Source organism: Battus philenor, unplaced genomic scaffold, assembly GCF_028537555.1.
Source record: "Battus philenor isolate CCGP_79_NKW_IND1 unplaced genomic scaffold, ilBatPhil1.0.hap1 SCAF_7, whole genome shotgun sequence".
Taxonomy (NCBI): Eukaryota; Metazoa; Arthropoda; class Insecta; order Lepidoptera; family Papilionidae; genus Battus; species Battus philenor.
In genome coordinates, this window is record NW_027181737.1 from 379,537 (window position 1) to 396,256 (window position 16,720).

The 16,720-nt window shown below is 35.0% G+C and overlaps 1 protein-coding gene across 1 annotated transcript in view; it reads right to left on the bottom strand.

Moving 5' to 3' along the window:
* The window catches only part of Grip (Glutamate receptor interacting protein), a 69,197-nt gene extending 53,193 nt beyond the window's left edge, over positions 1-16,004 (bottom strand). The window contains exon 1 of the mRNA XM_068774525.1: positions 15,884-16,004. Coding sequence (XP_068630626.1) covers positions 15,884-16,004 — 121 coding nt within the window. The remainder of the gene's footprint in view (positions 1-15,883) is intronic.
* Between the last annotated feature and the right edge of the window lie 716 nt (positions 16,005-16,720).

Here is a 16,720-nt window from a genome sequence, read left to right on the forward strand (position 1 = left end):
TCGCTTAATATAGGCGAGACAGAGGTCAAAGATAAACTATAAAATATTCTAAAGATTTTTGTTTCAATTCTTTTTTTGTTGATGTCTTCTGTTTTTTTTTTTTTGGTATTCTGTATTTGTCTTGTTTTAGTTGTCTGTTACTAAAGTTGCAACCGTCTTACGTTTCTCATGTGATTTGTATTTGCACGTAATATTGTAAGTCTTGTTGGCGATCCAAAATAAATTACATAAATTATCAATTATCTGGAAGACAGCTTTATTATATATTAACACCCATGTGTAAAGAAAAATATTCAAATGGGTACGAATTATTTGAATAGAACAACTATTGAGGCTCTGACCGGTTCTCCTCATCTGATCAGCTTTCCGAGCTGCTAATATTACTCATGGACATACTACATTGCCATTTTTATGATGTTAAAAATGACTATCGATTCATAAGTGTCTATAAATGCCCGTTTGAATGAAGATATTTCGAATTTGAATTGGCAACTAAAAATAAATTATTTAAAATGAAACGGGCAATAAAAAATTAATAAAAAAATAAAAAGTTGAGAATTACCTGAAAATGTTCTGTTGATATACACAACGACTCAAAAACCGACAAATAAATTTAAAGTAAATTGTATTTGATACGTCCCTTTTACCACGCACTTTGTATGGCTACAGACATGAGCTTTTATTTGTAAAAAAATAAGATTGGAACAACTAAAACATGTGAACAAAATTGAAAACAAACTACTAAGACATAAACTTAAATAACGGACGCACTTACAAATGCCTTAAATGTGGTGGCAGTTGACCAAACGCAAATAGTTATGAAGACTACCTTAAGAAAATACGAACAAATAGACGGTGAGCTGATAACTTAACCAAAATGGAAAAACATGTGGGTCACAGACAAAGAGATATGAAAAAAGAAGTAGAAGGCTTCACCTAATGATAAACATACTTACTATTTATTTTTTAACAACATTTCTAAAATAAATGTCGTCGTCATTTTACCACAACGACATCCACTATAAATAAGGCACTGGCCTCCCCCAGATATCTATGAGGTATACAATAATCACCACGCTTGGCAGGCGGGTTGGCAATAACAGTGTGGTATTATGGTACGCAAAGGACCCTGGTGCCCATCCTTTGGCTTTTGTTTGTGTGCAGTGGCATTCCTAAGGAATTAATGCAGAGAGTGTGAATAGTATATCCAAGGGGTTGAACCTGCGAACTACGATGGTAAATCTAAGTTCTCTACCGCTAGCCTACTACTGAAATTAAATGTAGTAAAATTTAATAATAGTTTCAACTAAAGAATTTTCTAGAAGGCGAGCCAAACGCTTGCATTAAAGTGATATTACTATCTACTTTCACAATTAAAAAGTTCGTAATAACGATTAGGTCAGGTGAGGCGGGGACGGCCATAATTGTCAGCTTTACGGACTTCGGTACTTGCCGCCGCGCGCTATCAATTGCGGAGTACGTAACTCTACAGTTCGTAAATTTAATTCTACTGAAACTTTCTCTCGTGCGCACAGCGAGTGTGATTAGGTTTAATGTTCAAGTTAAAACTTAGCCACGTACTCTCTTAATTTGCTGATGATTCCCTCGATAGTAAGTGTGCATAAGCTAGATCTGTGTTTTCCACCATTTTTGTGTCTAAAATTTTTACGCCTCCATATGTAATAATTTTTTTTTAATCTGCGAAAGGGTTAAACTCGTACCGAGTCCACATTCGAATTGCGTCCCCGGAGGCGTGAGCGAGACGTTGGTAATCACAGGTCTAGATTTTATTCAAGGACACTCACATCAACGAAGCTCAGTGGCAAAAGAGCGAGGCGGACGTCTTTGTTTGTCGAACAACAGACACCTTCGGGCTGTATAACATTGTCAGCGTGGCGGTAGCAATATCACGTCACACGAACTCGTGCGTGTATTACACGGACGAGACTCAAGATGCGATCACAAGATTCATCGATGTGGCGAAATCTGCGTACAACCTGAGGATGGCAATATGGTAAAAGGAAGTGGAATAGTCGCAAGTACCGTAATTTTTAAAACTGGACATTGTTAAGGCGTCGTTAAAAACAAACATGATACTACTAATTTAAAAAATAATAAAATACGATCTTAGTTAGGAAGTACTTCAGAAAATACTTGAAAACACTATAACATGCAAAAATGTGAGCAAAAATAAAAACGGAATTATTAAAATTAGTTGTAAAAACAATGGCACGGACTCTAAAGTCTGTGGAATATAGATTCTAAATAAAGTCTTCATTCTCCAGGACCTTAAGATCAAGTAAGGCTTCTCAGCGATCATTCGTTATCAAACACTTTGGCCACGTTATGCTAGTGAAAGACGGCACTATAAAAAGTCCTTCTATTTGTATTTAAAACAGTAGATGTAGAGCAGAAAATGTTAACAAAATTGATAAGTAAGAAAGAAAAGAAATAAGGTATATATGGCTTCCATTGCAGCGAGAATAGATTAAAAAAAAAAAACATATGTTCAAAATTATTCCGCCATCGAAGGAGTTTATAATTGGGAAGAATAAGTCGAAGTAGGGAGTACAATCTTGCAAATGTTTTTACTCATTTTGCTCCACGAGTTGAAGGTGAAAACCATTAGGAAACTAATTTCTCCCGCTCCGTATTTAATTCCCTTCTAACAGCCGTCGAATAAACGAATGAATAATCCATTCTTGCGAGCAATCGGGAAAGAAAAAACCTTAAAACTTTTCAAGACGGCTCCTGAACGTGCGTGGCTCGCTAAGCAGCGCCCTCGCTGTGTTTAATTCGCTCTTTTGATGGTCCATTACGTCAGACAGCGAAAATTTACTATCCTAAGTAATTATGAGCCGAATTGTGAAATGAGATTTTTAGTAGGTTCTTATCACGGTGCTGTGACTGAGTCAATACAAAAGATAAAATTTAAATGTTCTTTACAATTGAAATCAAAATTAACTGCGGTCAATTATAAAATTAAATTCTTTGAAATCGAACGTTCCCGCTGGACACAGGCATAATAATCTATATAATAATAAATATATAATTTTCTACCAAAGGTAATCATGAGATGGAACATTAAATGAGATATTTCGACGCATATCATAAAACCTATCATTGTAAATGTAGCAATATATATATATATATATATATATATATATATATATATATATATATATATATATATATATACATTTGCTGTTCAAAGTAAATATGATCAGGAATATACAATTAATGAAAGCTTACACTTGTTTAGTGATAGAGGTCTTAGATGAACATGGTCGTGTTAAAAAAATTTTTATGGCCCCCCCTTTTTGGAGACCTTTGGTCCCTCCTGCTATGTGTCAGGCACGATCGTTATAACTCAGTTAAAGTATTTTTCATTTAATTTTTTTATTTCACTTTCTCCTTTTATCCTTCTCAATCTCTTATATTACACTTTTATTCTGTCCTCTACAATCTCTACGATACAGCGTGCGGGTCGAAATTTCTCCTTGTGGATGCCGTGGTACCTTCCGTATACCTCCATTTCCACTTGCCAAGCGTATCCAGTCTGAGTTCTCATTTGTCAAGGGAAATTGGGCATCTCTCGTATTCTGGTTTCACTTTAGATGTTACGGGTAGTCTTCTGTGCATAGCATGAACTACTGTCATCACATGTACAGTTCAACAAGAAACCTTTCTGATATTACCGGTCACATCAAGGGTCTGCTGTGACTTCCCGAGGAGTAGGATTGACTAGATTAAACCAAAGCTAAAACTAAATTAGCACAGTGTCGCTTGGTTACGGATATAAAACCTTTATAGTTGAAATGATTATAATTTTGATTGTTCTGATAGTTAACAATCATCGTTATTTATGAAGGCAGATTCCGCGGCGCGAGTAATCGGCACACCTAGCGGCTGTGTAGCAACATTGTAAATTTATTTCGTAAGAGAAAAGGATGTTTCAGAAATTTCATTTCGTCGAAGCCTGAATTGAATTCCTCCGCGACTGCTCCTATAATCGAATGAATAATCCATTTACCGCGTCGCGGGTCGTGAACAAGAAATCCGAAAAAAATTGTGTCTCCCTCTCCGTGTCATCTGAGGTTGAATGTATAACATTCACATTATTCTGATCTTTATATCTTACTGTCGTTCGTGAGACGATTTGTTATATTTCTGGACAGCCTATTCAAGATCTGTATATTGTCGCGTCAGCCACAACCCCGAAAAGTTCCTGATTTTTAATGGAATCAGGCGTTACTTCGCGGAAGTCCATCCTAAGTAAGAAAAGGACCAATATTTAGCAACTTACTTGACTGTGTTTGGCACTAATCGGTGTAACATAACTCCTGAAGATGCCCCGTGGAAGGGTGAAACACGTGTTGAGTAATTTGGCGGTAGCAGTTGTGTGATTTTCATTGTTTGCCGCATACGCATTTATCAGCGGGCTGGCGGGCGGTGCATTTTATTGCAAGACTACCACTGCATGTATGGAAGTGGCTAAATATTGGTCCTTTTCTTACTTTTTTTTTCTTATATTATATGATTGTGTTTATTGAAAACTAAAGAATTGTAAGCAATCTATTATACTTCTATTCTTGCCATAAATAATGTTATAATTAAAAATAAAAAATAAAAAAATATTTGAATTTGGAATCTGACATTTTTATTTATTGAAGTAAAACGTAAAAGAAAGTATTCGTGCAAATCGCAATGTTAAAAGACTAGACTAGACATTGCAGGGGCGTTTTGAAAAAAAAAACACAGAATTTGAAAGCATTGAAAAATTAAAAAGCGGTTTAGTAATTTAGTATAAAATAGTTTAAGATATAAGTTAGGCAATAGTTCAGTTAGCAGACATTAACGTCCGTGCCCATGTTTTGGACGCTAATGTGTCGTATATAGATTCAATAAAAAAAATGATTGTAATGTTATAGGTGAATAGCTTCTGGCCTACAAAGTCTGTCAGGATAGATAGTACGCTGAACATTTAGGAGTAATAACAATTTTTTTTAATTCAATAGTGAAACTATTTTTTGCAGCTTCATTTATATTCATTCTCATCTTGTTTTAAGACAACATGGTATTTACACATAAGAAAGGTTTTTAATACATTGAACAATGTCATTATTGATCAATTAAAACTTTGTTGATAATTATTAAGTAAAGACACAGCATAATATTAATTACAAAATTTACTAAAAAATATTGTACTCACGTGAAAGTTACATTGGGAATTCAATTTGAAATATTATATAAAAAGTTCAATATTATCATGAGTCCGTACAACACGTGGAACACATTGCTCACGCTGTCGTCATTCCGAGAGGACGAGAACCTTTTGAAGGTGCCGACGCGAGCAAACACCCGAACCGTTAAATCGGCAGGGAATTTATTCAGCGCTGACTGCGGGCCCCCTAACCCTGCGTTAGTACCGGGTCACGGGACAAGGCGTCACTCCCCCGCGGCCCGTATGGCGCCTCCGGTGCGTTATCACATAACCCTAATGTCATTTCAAGGTTAAACTTTTTAGTAAAATAAAATTTATTAGCTACTACTACTTCGGACCGCCTTCGCTATACGCGAAGAGAATTGTTAGAAATACACTGTCCGATATTGTTGCGCCGTATGCGTGTTTGTGTGCGATGTATCACGGAAAGAGTGATTGTTGTTGAAGTAAGGAAGGAGGAAGAAAGGACCAATATTTAACGACTTCCGTACATGCAGTGGTAGTCGTGCAACAAAGTGCAAATAACTTTCTCAAATCAATCATTGGAGTGATTTAACGGTGGCGGTTGTGTAATCGCATTGTTTGCCGCATACGCATTTATCAGCGGGCTGGCGGGCGGTGCACATTGTTGCACAACTACCACTGCATGTGCGGAAGTGGCTAAATATTGGTTGTTTTCTTACTTCGGATGGACTTCCGCAAGGTAACGCCTGATTCCATTAAATATGTTGTTGTTAAACTTAGGCCTGCACTACTGCACACACTGTATTCTTAATGACTAACGAGGCTGTGGCGTGGTGAATGGTTTTTGTAAGCTCAGGGATGGGATCTGTAAGGACATTCTTCAGACGTCTCTTTCTCATCTTGGAGTTGTTGCGGAGGGTGTAGTGTGCGTTCTAAAACCCAAATGGTTTGTCGAAGCTGATTGAAAAAAGATCTTTGAGCAATCCTCAAAAGAATTCCTGGACGTTGTGGTCACTGTCGAAAACAAATTTATGTACTTTTCCGCGCCAGTGGCAATCTGTGTGAAATAGTTTTGAAGAACTTGGAGTTGTAGGAGTGTGGACACCGGGTCGTGGAGGAAGACTAGACTTGCTTAAGAGAGGTCTTACGCATGTTTTGTAGAGAAGGACATTATGGCAGAGAGAGAGTTTGCTTAAGGAGCAAACAGCAAGAGTTTTATGAGGATTTGAGATATTTAACAATTCTGTGCCGAGCATCATTATTTATATTGTCCATCAATTAGCAAGTAAAAGTAATTCATATTCAATTTGACAATTTTTATTGGTAATTATGTAACTTGAACAATCAAGTGTATTAGTACTGTATCTTCTTCTTACTATTTTCGGCCGAGGGTCACCCACTGCAAGGCATTGGCTTCCCACAAAGATCGCCACGATGATCGCACTAACGATATTATTCTATTACTGCATTTACTCCCCGTTAATAAATTAACAAGTCAAAACAGCTGCTATCTTTTCTACATACAACACACTAAATATTTTTGCACAAACCCTAACACATAGCAGCAGATCCAATTCCGTTAATCTTATAGCATCCATTCCGTTGAAGCTACACACTGTTTTTCATCCGATTTACATACAAACAATATTTAAAACAGATAGATTTACTTTAAAAAAGGGGACACGGAATATAGTCGCTGGTGTATTCAGTTGTTCATTTTATAACCCCCTAATGTTTATAATATACATATACTACATAATACATTGTCAATTGTCCGTCAAATTAAAAGTATGAGACTCCCTATCACGCATGTAAAAAGAACCGATAACACACTCTAGATATGTTTTTACAATAGCAGATCAAATAATTTGAAATGTCGATAATAGCCTTAATTTTTTTTAAAATTTCAAAAAAAAAATTAAAATTTTTGTTAAATAAGCTTTTTAAATTTCGTATATAATAATTCAAAGATATTAGAAAAAAATCGAAATATTCATATTCGTAAAAAAAGGACCAATATTTAGCCACTTCCGCACATGCAGTGGTAGTCGTACAACAAAGTGCACCGCCCGCCAGCCCGCTGCCAAAAGCCAAACTCAGAGTCTGCACTATTCGGTGTAACATAGCTCCTGAAGATGCTCCGTGGAGTGGTGAAACACGTGTTGAGTGAATTAATGGTGGCAGTGTAATTCGCATTGTTTGCCGCATACGCATTTATCAGCGGTGCACTTTGTTGCACGACTACCACAGCATGTGTGGAAGTGGCCAAATATTGGTCCTTTTCTTACTTAGGATGGACTTCCGCAAGGTAACGCCTGATTTCATTAAATATTCATATTCGAGTAGGCATTTACATATGCTTTTGAATCTTCGATTATAGTAATATGTTATAATAAGTATCAAGCTACCACTGGCTCGAAACGCTATCTGATGAGAAGAGCCGGCAAGAATTTAAACAGTCATTCTTTTTAAATAAAATTAAACAAATCTTCGTGTGTACAAAATGTAAATACGATGAAAAAGCAACAAGTTAACAACACAAAACAAATCTGGAGTAATCCACGAAAAGGCAACGTGTCAATTAAATGGAGATATATTTTCATTCCATATCTATTTGTACAAGGAGATTTAAAAATGAAACACCCACGTGGAACAGCGTGACTATAATTGTGGATAAACAAGGGTCGATGACACTCTATGTTTATGTCATATGTTGTATTAAACAGGCGTTTATGTTTTTGGATTCTATTTACATTTTAAGTAATAGAATTATTAAAGTATTTACATATATTATGATGAATTGTTTTGTGTTACATAGACCTATATATTTTTTAATGGCCACGTTTTTTAACGAACTGTCATATTATATTGAGGACAGAGACTTTTCGATTTGAAATATTTTTTTCAGTTTGTGGCGTCATATCACTACTATCTTCCGTTCTTTACAATCTCTATTAACTTCTTCCATTCTTCATATTTCCTTTCATTCTCTTACCATTTAGTTACATCATCAATTTATGAATAAGGTACAATATATAAATAAATAAATAAATAAAATTGAAGTGTCTAGCTGTAATATTTAAATAACAGCTTTTAACTACATGCATATGCATTTACAATACATGTGTCAAAATATTTTTTTTAAATTTCCCTCTGTCTCTGCTTTTTCCAAGTAATCTCTTAAATAGCTGAACCGATTTTAAATCGCAGGTAGCTTATGTCATAAAGAGTAACTTAGGCTTCTTTTGTTTAAGAAAAATTCTTTGACGAAGAAAACACTTGAATGTTTTTTTTTTTTGTTAAATCCCATGCAGTAAAGGTCACGGGTATAATTAGTCTTACTTGATTTCTCGCCAAATTCGATACATCTTAATAGATTAGAAGGTTTAAGTGAAAAAGGATAGGATACATAAGGCTCAGATCCTGTGGGTAATCTTTATTGAGGTATAAGTCTAGCTGTGGACATCCTATACCTCAAATGATGATGACAACACAGAAAATACAGCTTACTTACACATTTATGTAAGTAATAAAAAAAACATCCGATTGAGTCTCTTGTGAATTTTTCTCCAATCAGAACACATTTGATACCTTAAAAATTTATAAGAAGCCGAAAGGTGTAAATATAGAAGAATTATAAATTGACCCATTTTAATGCTCTAATTAATAACAATAATATAAGCGATACTCGTATATACACGGTATCTATTTATACAGGACGATTGGTTATAGAAATAAAAGCTTTGAAGGAATGAATACAGCTATTTTGCTGTCAATTAAAGTAAGATAAACCTAATTCTAAATTTTAAAAAAATGTATAATGTAACATATTTCAGAGTGATCACTTAATAAAAGGATGTTTAAAAATGGATGCAACATTAAAAAAAATAATGAATTTTTTTATATAAAAGCTGTATGTTGGCGACTGATTGGAATTTTCATTTAGAACCTTTTTTAATATTTATATTCCTTTTATATACTTATTATACAGACAGCTTGTGACGCCTTGCAATATTTCGTGATCGTTTTGTTTCGTCTGTCTGTTTTAACGTACTATTTTACTATTACCTGATTTTTTAAAATTATATTTAAATTACCACCAATATTTTCATCATAGACAGCATTTTAAAACTATCATCTGTAACCAACCACTTTACCCATGTTATAGAGGCACCTGCACTGATAAATAAAAACTACATATTGAACTACTTCAATAAATTTAGACTTAGTGTGTTGTTTTTGCGTCTTTTGACTATGGTCCCATAATTAGGGTCAGACGTTTTACGTAACGGAACTAAATATAACCGCGCCTTCTCAATGGCCGAGTGGCTTGAGACGCAGGCGACTGTCGGTGATTTATTCCCAAAGCTCACTGCGCTGCGAGCTTTTATGAATAGCGCAGGTATAAAGTTCATTGCCCGATAACTTTAAGTTTAGTTACATATGTATATAGATTAATACTTACATTTATATTTAATCTTATCTAAATAATAACTACATTTGAATTAACCCGTCGCAAATGATTTATGGTTTTAATGATATTTACTGGGTCATTGGTTATGGATGTAAAAGTTTAAAAGTGGTGACTGTAATGGTCATTTGCTGTCAATTAATGTGTAGTTACGTAAATTACACTAAGAAAAACTGTTTTTAAAATTCGAATAACTACATTTTAAAATAAATATATTGCTCTGTATTTTATTTTTAAGGAAAAACTTTAAACCTCTTATACCTATTTTTAATCACCAAGTATAAAGCATTCAGACAGAAGCCTAACTAACTGTCAGTACAAAGTCTGAATAGAGAGATAGTAAACAAGTATTTACTTTAATTTCTAAATTATAAAAACCTGTTTTCTATTTAATGGAATCAGGCGTTACCTCGCGGAAGTCCATCCTAAGCAAGAAAAGGACCAATATTTAGCCACTTCCGCACATGCAGTAGTAGTCATGCAATAAAATGCCACCGCCATATCACTCAACATGTGTTTTCACCCCTCCACGGGGCATCATCAGGAGTTATGTTACACCGATTAATGCCAAACACAGAGACTCTGTGATAACTCCTGGCGGTGGCGGTTGTGTGATTCGCATTTTTTGCCGCATAGGCATTTTATTGCATGACTACCACTGCATGTGAGAAAGTGGCTAAATATTGGTCCTTTTCTTGTTAACGTGTTTTCTTACTGTAATTACTACATCATGTATTATTTATAAATTTATTGATAATTAGATAGAGTGTACCATACAGTAATTGACAGCAAAAGAGTTTTTGCACCAAAAACAAATCATATCTGTATAGTAATCAAAATGTTATTCGTAACAAAGGTTACAAATCTAACAAAAGTCATAACAATTTATCCGTACACCCGGAATTTAATTGTCGGATGTGCGGTGCATTGATTCAGTGAAGTATACAAAGTTATAACAAAAACATACCGATTGTTCTAGAAATATTAATTGATTGTTAAAAAAATTGTTTACAAAATTTTATACGAATTTAATGAACTGCCTGAAATAATGTATATTAAAAAAAGTACATTAAATAAAACTTGTAGTCTAGTTTGATATACTACTTCTGTTTTGATTCTCTAAAAAAGCCCACAAGTAGCCCAGTGATAGAGGACTTAGTCGTGGGGTCGGAGGTCGTGTGTTCGATTCCCGGGGTACATTTCTAAAAATGATTCACACTTTGTACTTTAACTGTATAGTATTGCTACTACTCATAAAAAAAAACTCCAGAGGGTGTGCAGCAGCGACATCTGCGTAGCATAATACCACACTACGATCATCAACCCGTCTGCCAAGCGTAGCGATTATGTTATATCTTTCCATAGACATATTTTGGTCTATGGCTTGAAGTGATCATCTATGGACTGAAACGATGAATCGACGATTGAAGACTGCATATTAATGCGTACATGAATATAGATATTTAATATGAATTGAAAAAAACATGAAAGGTAGATATAATGTAACATAAATTAAAATTACAGGTGTTAAACCAAAAAGTGTTTTGTAGCTTTTGTATTGTATTCTTAAATTAATTTAGATAGACGTTCACTTCAAGGCACAGGCCTCCCCAAATATCACCAGGACCGGTCTTTCGTTGCCCATATCCAACTCCTTGCTTAACTATATCGTTGGTCCAACGAATAGCGGCCCTACTCACGACGCTTCTGCTTGAAGCTGCTACGAGTCATGTGCCCCTCTCTTAGAGCAACGTCGGTGGTCTTGGCTGTCCTGCGAATCTCATATTTTCAGATTCATTCTCTGAGTGACCTTGAGCCATTTTATGAGGCACCCGACTCGGATCCGTATGTCATCACTGGCAACACACATTGATCGAATACCTTCATACTTCCGACATGCGGGTATTTTGGACGAGAAGATGATTCGGAGGAAGATGACGGGAAAAAACATATGTATATATCGAGTGAAAATCTTACCCAGTGTTTTATTTTTTTCGTTTATTCAAACGACGTTTTGTCCCTGCTACGCTGAAGAAGTTCGCACTGTCCTGTAGTTGGAACAATACACCTATCCCCCGATTTACACGTTTTCGCTTTTACGAGGTTTTCCAAATAAGTTTTTATTTGTTTTAATAACCGATTTTATTATCATCTCTCATAATGTAAATATTTCTGCTTCAAACATCGACTCGGCACAAATAACTTCGAGTGATGAAAGTGAATTCGAACCTTCGATTCCGAAACAAAGGATGAGAGTAATTTCTATTTTGTTCTTCTGTTTAATGTATTGTAATTAAATAAAAAAAAAAACAGTTTTACCGTAACATATTAAACATTTTAACTTGTTAATGCATTTTTTCAATTACACCTAAAATTATTGAAAAAATCACAACTGATAAATAGCAAAATCATGCATTTTCTGCAAGTTTTTCGATTTACACGGTTTTGACTTGATAATTTTGAATTTTCGTTTTACACGTTTTTCTCAGGAACGTACCTACCGTGTAAATCGGGGGATAGGTGTATACACGCGCGGCCGTTTTTATAGGTATTTGTGTAGACGAACAATTACGTTAAAAAATTTACCAAGAGCTTATTATGGTTTCGGTAGAACCTTAATCAATATTTGATAAATAAATTAAAACTTGTAGTAAATTAAACTGAAACTTTTTCACTAAAACAAATTTTATAAAATGTTTTGAAATCTCTCAATTGCATTCTACCCTTCAGACTTAATTTTATTTTAATTTCCCTTATTCTGAATATTCCTGTTTCATAACCGAATCGTGTTCACAACATGATCGTCAACACAGCACGCTGTGTTTCAAGAAGTAGCATAAAAGTATTCCTATACATCACTCCACAAGATGAAGAGTGTCAAAATAGGATAGCTCATTGTAATTCAAATTAAACTTTTTTAATGTTCTTCTCTGCTTGAGGCCTTAAGGTTTTGAAAGGGACGAACTGGCAAGAGCAACGTAGATAGCCTTCTCGTCTTATCTATCTTATTGGAATTTTTTGGAAAGGCAATAGAAATTCAAATTCAAAATAAACATTCTATATTACCAGCATTTTCGGATTGTCAATCAACATAAAATGTCGGCATAGTTGTCCTTACAGGAAGCTATCGCCGGCTCGGAAAGCAGTTTCGTTGGTAAGAGCCGGAGAGAAACTCAACAGTTGCTCTTTACAAATATGGTTTTATAAAGAGTGACAATTATCTCGCTGGGTGAGAAACAACAGCATTTAGTTACAATAATTAACATCTTTATTGAAGTAAGAGTGTACACGAACTTTAGAATCATCGGTATGTTCACCTGTCAACATCTCACGACATGATTATGATTTATAAAAAAAAAATTAATTAAAACAGTGACAAAGTGATTTAAAGTTAAGAAGTGGCCTACAAGTTAATCCTTAAGAAAATGAGCACACGTCAAGAAGGCTGTTATTATGGGGCTTTAAGCTCTTGCGTGCGTAGGCAGGCCTCTGAAGGTGTTTTCAAAACACCGACCGACACCGTCGCAGGGACGTGTTGCCCTCGTAAAATGGTCCAATGTTTACAAATGACTCTATTTATAACCAACCAGTCACTTGCAACATTAAGGTAATCAAACGAATTATGTTGACGTTCACTGGGCGTAAATATGTATGCTTTCTTTTCATTTAATTAATATATAGCATTAATAACGGCTATATTTAACAGGCTATTTATACAGCTGTGTTATTGCTAAAGCTAGCCTAAAAAAATCGTTTTTTTAAAGAAAATAAAATGTAACGGATAATCCGTGAAAAACAATCTCAACGTTAAGAATAATATGTTTTGTACTAGCAGGTGAAATTTGTTCTAAAGGCTTTTCCTTATTACGCCAGGTCAAAAGAACCAAAATGGATCATGTTTACTAATACTTTCAAAGAGTAAGTAGATAAGAATGTAAATATTTATTTTCAGGGCTAATCACTGTTTCTTTAAATACGTTTTCAGTTTTAGGTTCGAGGCGAAAGGTATACATGGAGCTTAATCTAAATCTATTTTGGCTACTCTTGGCGACCCCCAGACCATCGGAAACCTTCGGTAACCTTCGGAAAACTTCGATAACCTTCGGTAGCTTCAGCACAGACCACTGCATTCTACTCTATTACAAGATTGTGAGGCCTGCGCAACGGCTTCTCCCAGAGGTGACCTTGGCTTGACGCAATGACACCTGGGAAACCATTTAACTGGTCGGATAACAAAGCCCAGCTAACACAAATACCACAAAGAAAAGAGTTAGCTTTTAGAAGTGATGAAAGAAGCTTCAGTAAGGCTTCTATCTAATATGACAAGGAGTTGGAATTCCCTGTTGTGAACAAGCCAACCTCTCAGCGAGGGCGGCTTGTTTTCAAATGAGGGCGAAATGTATGTATGTCTTTGTCAATGTCGTCGCATCATTCGGACATTCGACGACGTGTAGCTCTTTGGACAGCGCAAAGTTTGGCTTCAGAAATATTACTTTGTAAGAGGTAGCACTTACATTACGCGAGTTTTGATAACCGATAGAATCGAAATAGTAGACAGATTCCGGTTCTAAGACTAGGTTTACCTTTACCAGTTTAAATTGTACACGGATTTCACACACGTACTAAGGCACATCCATAGCTCAAATCATGAACATATTTTTTACGAACCTTACGAATTAATACTTGTCGTAGTTATTGTTTTGTTTTTGTTTATTTTTGTGAAGAATGGTCCCTGGTGTATTGTATGGTATATTCAAATTCTGTGTATTTGATAAAGCAAGAGCCTTGGCTGGTGATGCTACCCTCTACTTTAATACTAGTTTAGATTTCGTTCGTAAACAAAAGAAAGTAACCAATACATGGTGATGGTTTGGTATGTTGAAATGGCTATGAGTAAGCTACACAGCATGCAGAACAGATGGCCGCTGGAGCCTTAAGGCTTTGGAGTGAAGAAAACCACAGAGCACTATGGACTGTGTAGCTCCATCCACCTCAAGGTTCACAGAAGTCTTTGTTAAAGTCATCTTAAAGCCGTTTCTAAACGGTCTTATTGAAATCTATATGACTGCGTATGTTGTGCGTGATTTATAATACAACTAGCGCCATCTATTGCTAAATAAAAGAACTTCGTATTTGTTACATTGACATTATTATTTGCAAATATAAATCGATTTTGTAATTAAGTTTTAATTGTAAAATTAATATTTTTCATTGTTATAGTTATTGGATAGGTTACATTTTTAAGTCTACTATCGTTACCCCATGGATGCCAATCATTAATGCAATTAATATTATAATCAATGCCAATTTAACATAAGCACGGAACTATGGGAAAAATCTCATTGGATTCTGAATTGCAATTTGACGATACAATTTCGACAAAGGCATTAATTTACTGCACTTCATATAATTTTCGATGTTACAATTCTGACATCGTACGTGTGCTGTATCAATAATGAATATAATTTAAAGCTCAAATTCAAAATTAATTACGTTAAATTAACATTTAATTAAAGAGATATTGTTACAATTTCCATTGACGATATATCTAATTGTTCGTTTTTCAAATAAGTTGATATATGCAAATATTTTCATACAAACTTTTATAAAAGTAAGTCGTAAATAATTAAAAACATATCTTGTAGCAGTGAGAAGTTCATATTTAGGTTACTACGTTATAAAATATCAAAAGACATATTCTATCCTATCGACAATAAATAATGATGCGTGTAAAAGTTTTAAAAAAGGTGAATGTATAGCTTATATGTCAAAAAATATCTATCTTTGTTGATTTACAATCAACATTATCTTAGGCCAATGACTTCTAGCATTACAAAATCTACAAGGACACAAAGTAAACAATTATATATTCTTGCTATATTATCATTACGTAGTGTAGTGTTTACCATATATTTATTGACTTTAAATGAGCTATAATTTAACTCTTCGACTCCTTTTACATAAATAGTTGAACACTATGTAGGATTTGAAAGTTAAATAAACGAGCGCAAATTGTAATAATGTTGCTAATTAAAACTATAACATTACCAATAACTTCATCAAAGTCGGAATCAAGTTAAATAATCTATATTAAGTAAACAATATGATATAGATAACTCCTCCTCTGGCGGTGCAGAGCTGGAGGAGTCGAGTATACGAGTCGGAGTAATTAAGCTACTGTTTATTTTCGCACACGAACACAGGGATATCAAACAAGGACTCACGTCTTCGGGGACGGCGGGATCGGGAGGGGGTTGGTGTCTTGGGCGGCTTCGCTTTGATGCTGCCATAGCAACGCACGGTCTCCTCCTTGCCCTTCTTCTGCAGCTTGAAGCTGGAGAACATTCCTTACGCATGTTGGACACACGCGAACTAAAGCCCGTCTCGCGCATGCTCCCGCCGGAGCGGACGGTCGACTGCGCGACTCGTTCTCTGCGCGTGCGCCGGTTATATTTAGACGCGCGCGTCGCCCCGCGTCCGTTATGATTTTTATTAATAAATACTAGTATTAACGGCAATAAAACCTTTATATGTCGGCTTAGCCGTGAAGACGGTTCAACCGCATAACTATACGATGATCTATAAATGTATATAATTTTTTATCATTTATTTTGTCATCGCTGAAGATCGTGATCTAGTCCTGTTTCCGAATAGACACATTGATAATATTTAATTTGCTAAAATAATTTATAATAACAACAAATTAAAAGCAAATCTATAAATTTACATATTGGATAATATTTTGGTATACAATTCGGGCATAAAAAATTTTCTTAAATAAATTTTAATAGAAAACGTCTGATCCATATTTAATTCAAATTTTGTCATTATACTTAAATTAGTTAAAACTTTTCTTAAAAAAATTTAAATCTAACAATAAATCGGCACGGGACTGCGACTTGCGATGGTAGGTCGCGGCTTCGATGCCCGCGACACAATCTCAGATATAATTCAAACTTTATTCTTTAATTACGTAGAATTGCCTCCTTACAAACAAGGTTTTCACAGAATGGGCACCAGCGTTTGTATACCGCATTACCTCGCTGCGATCGCCAATCACC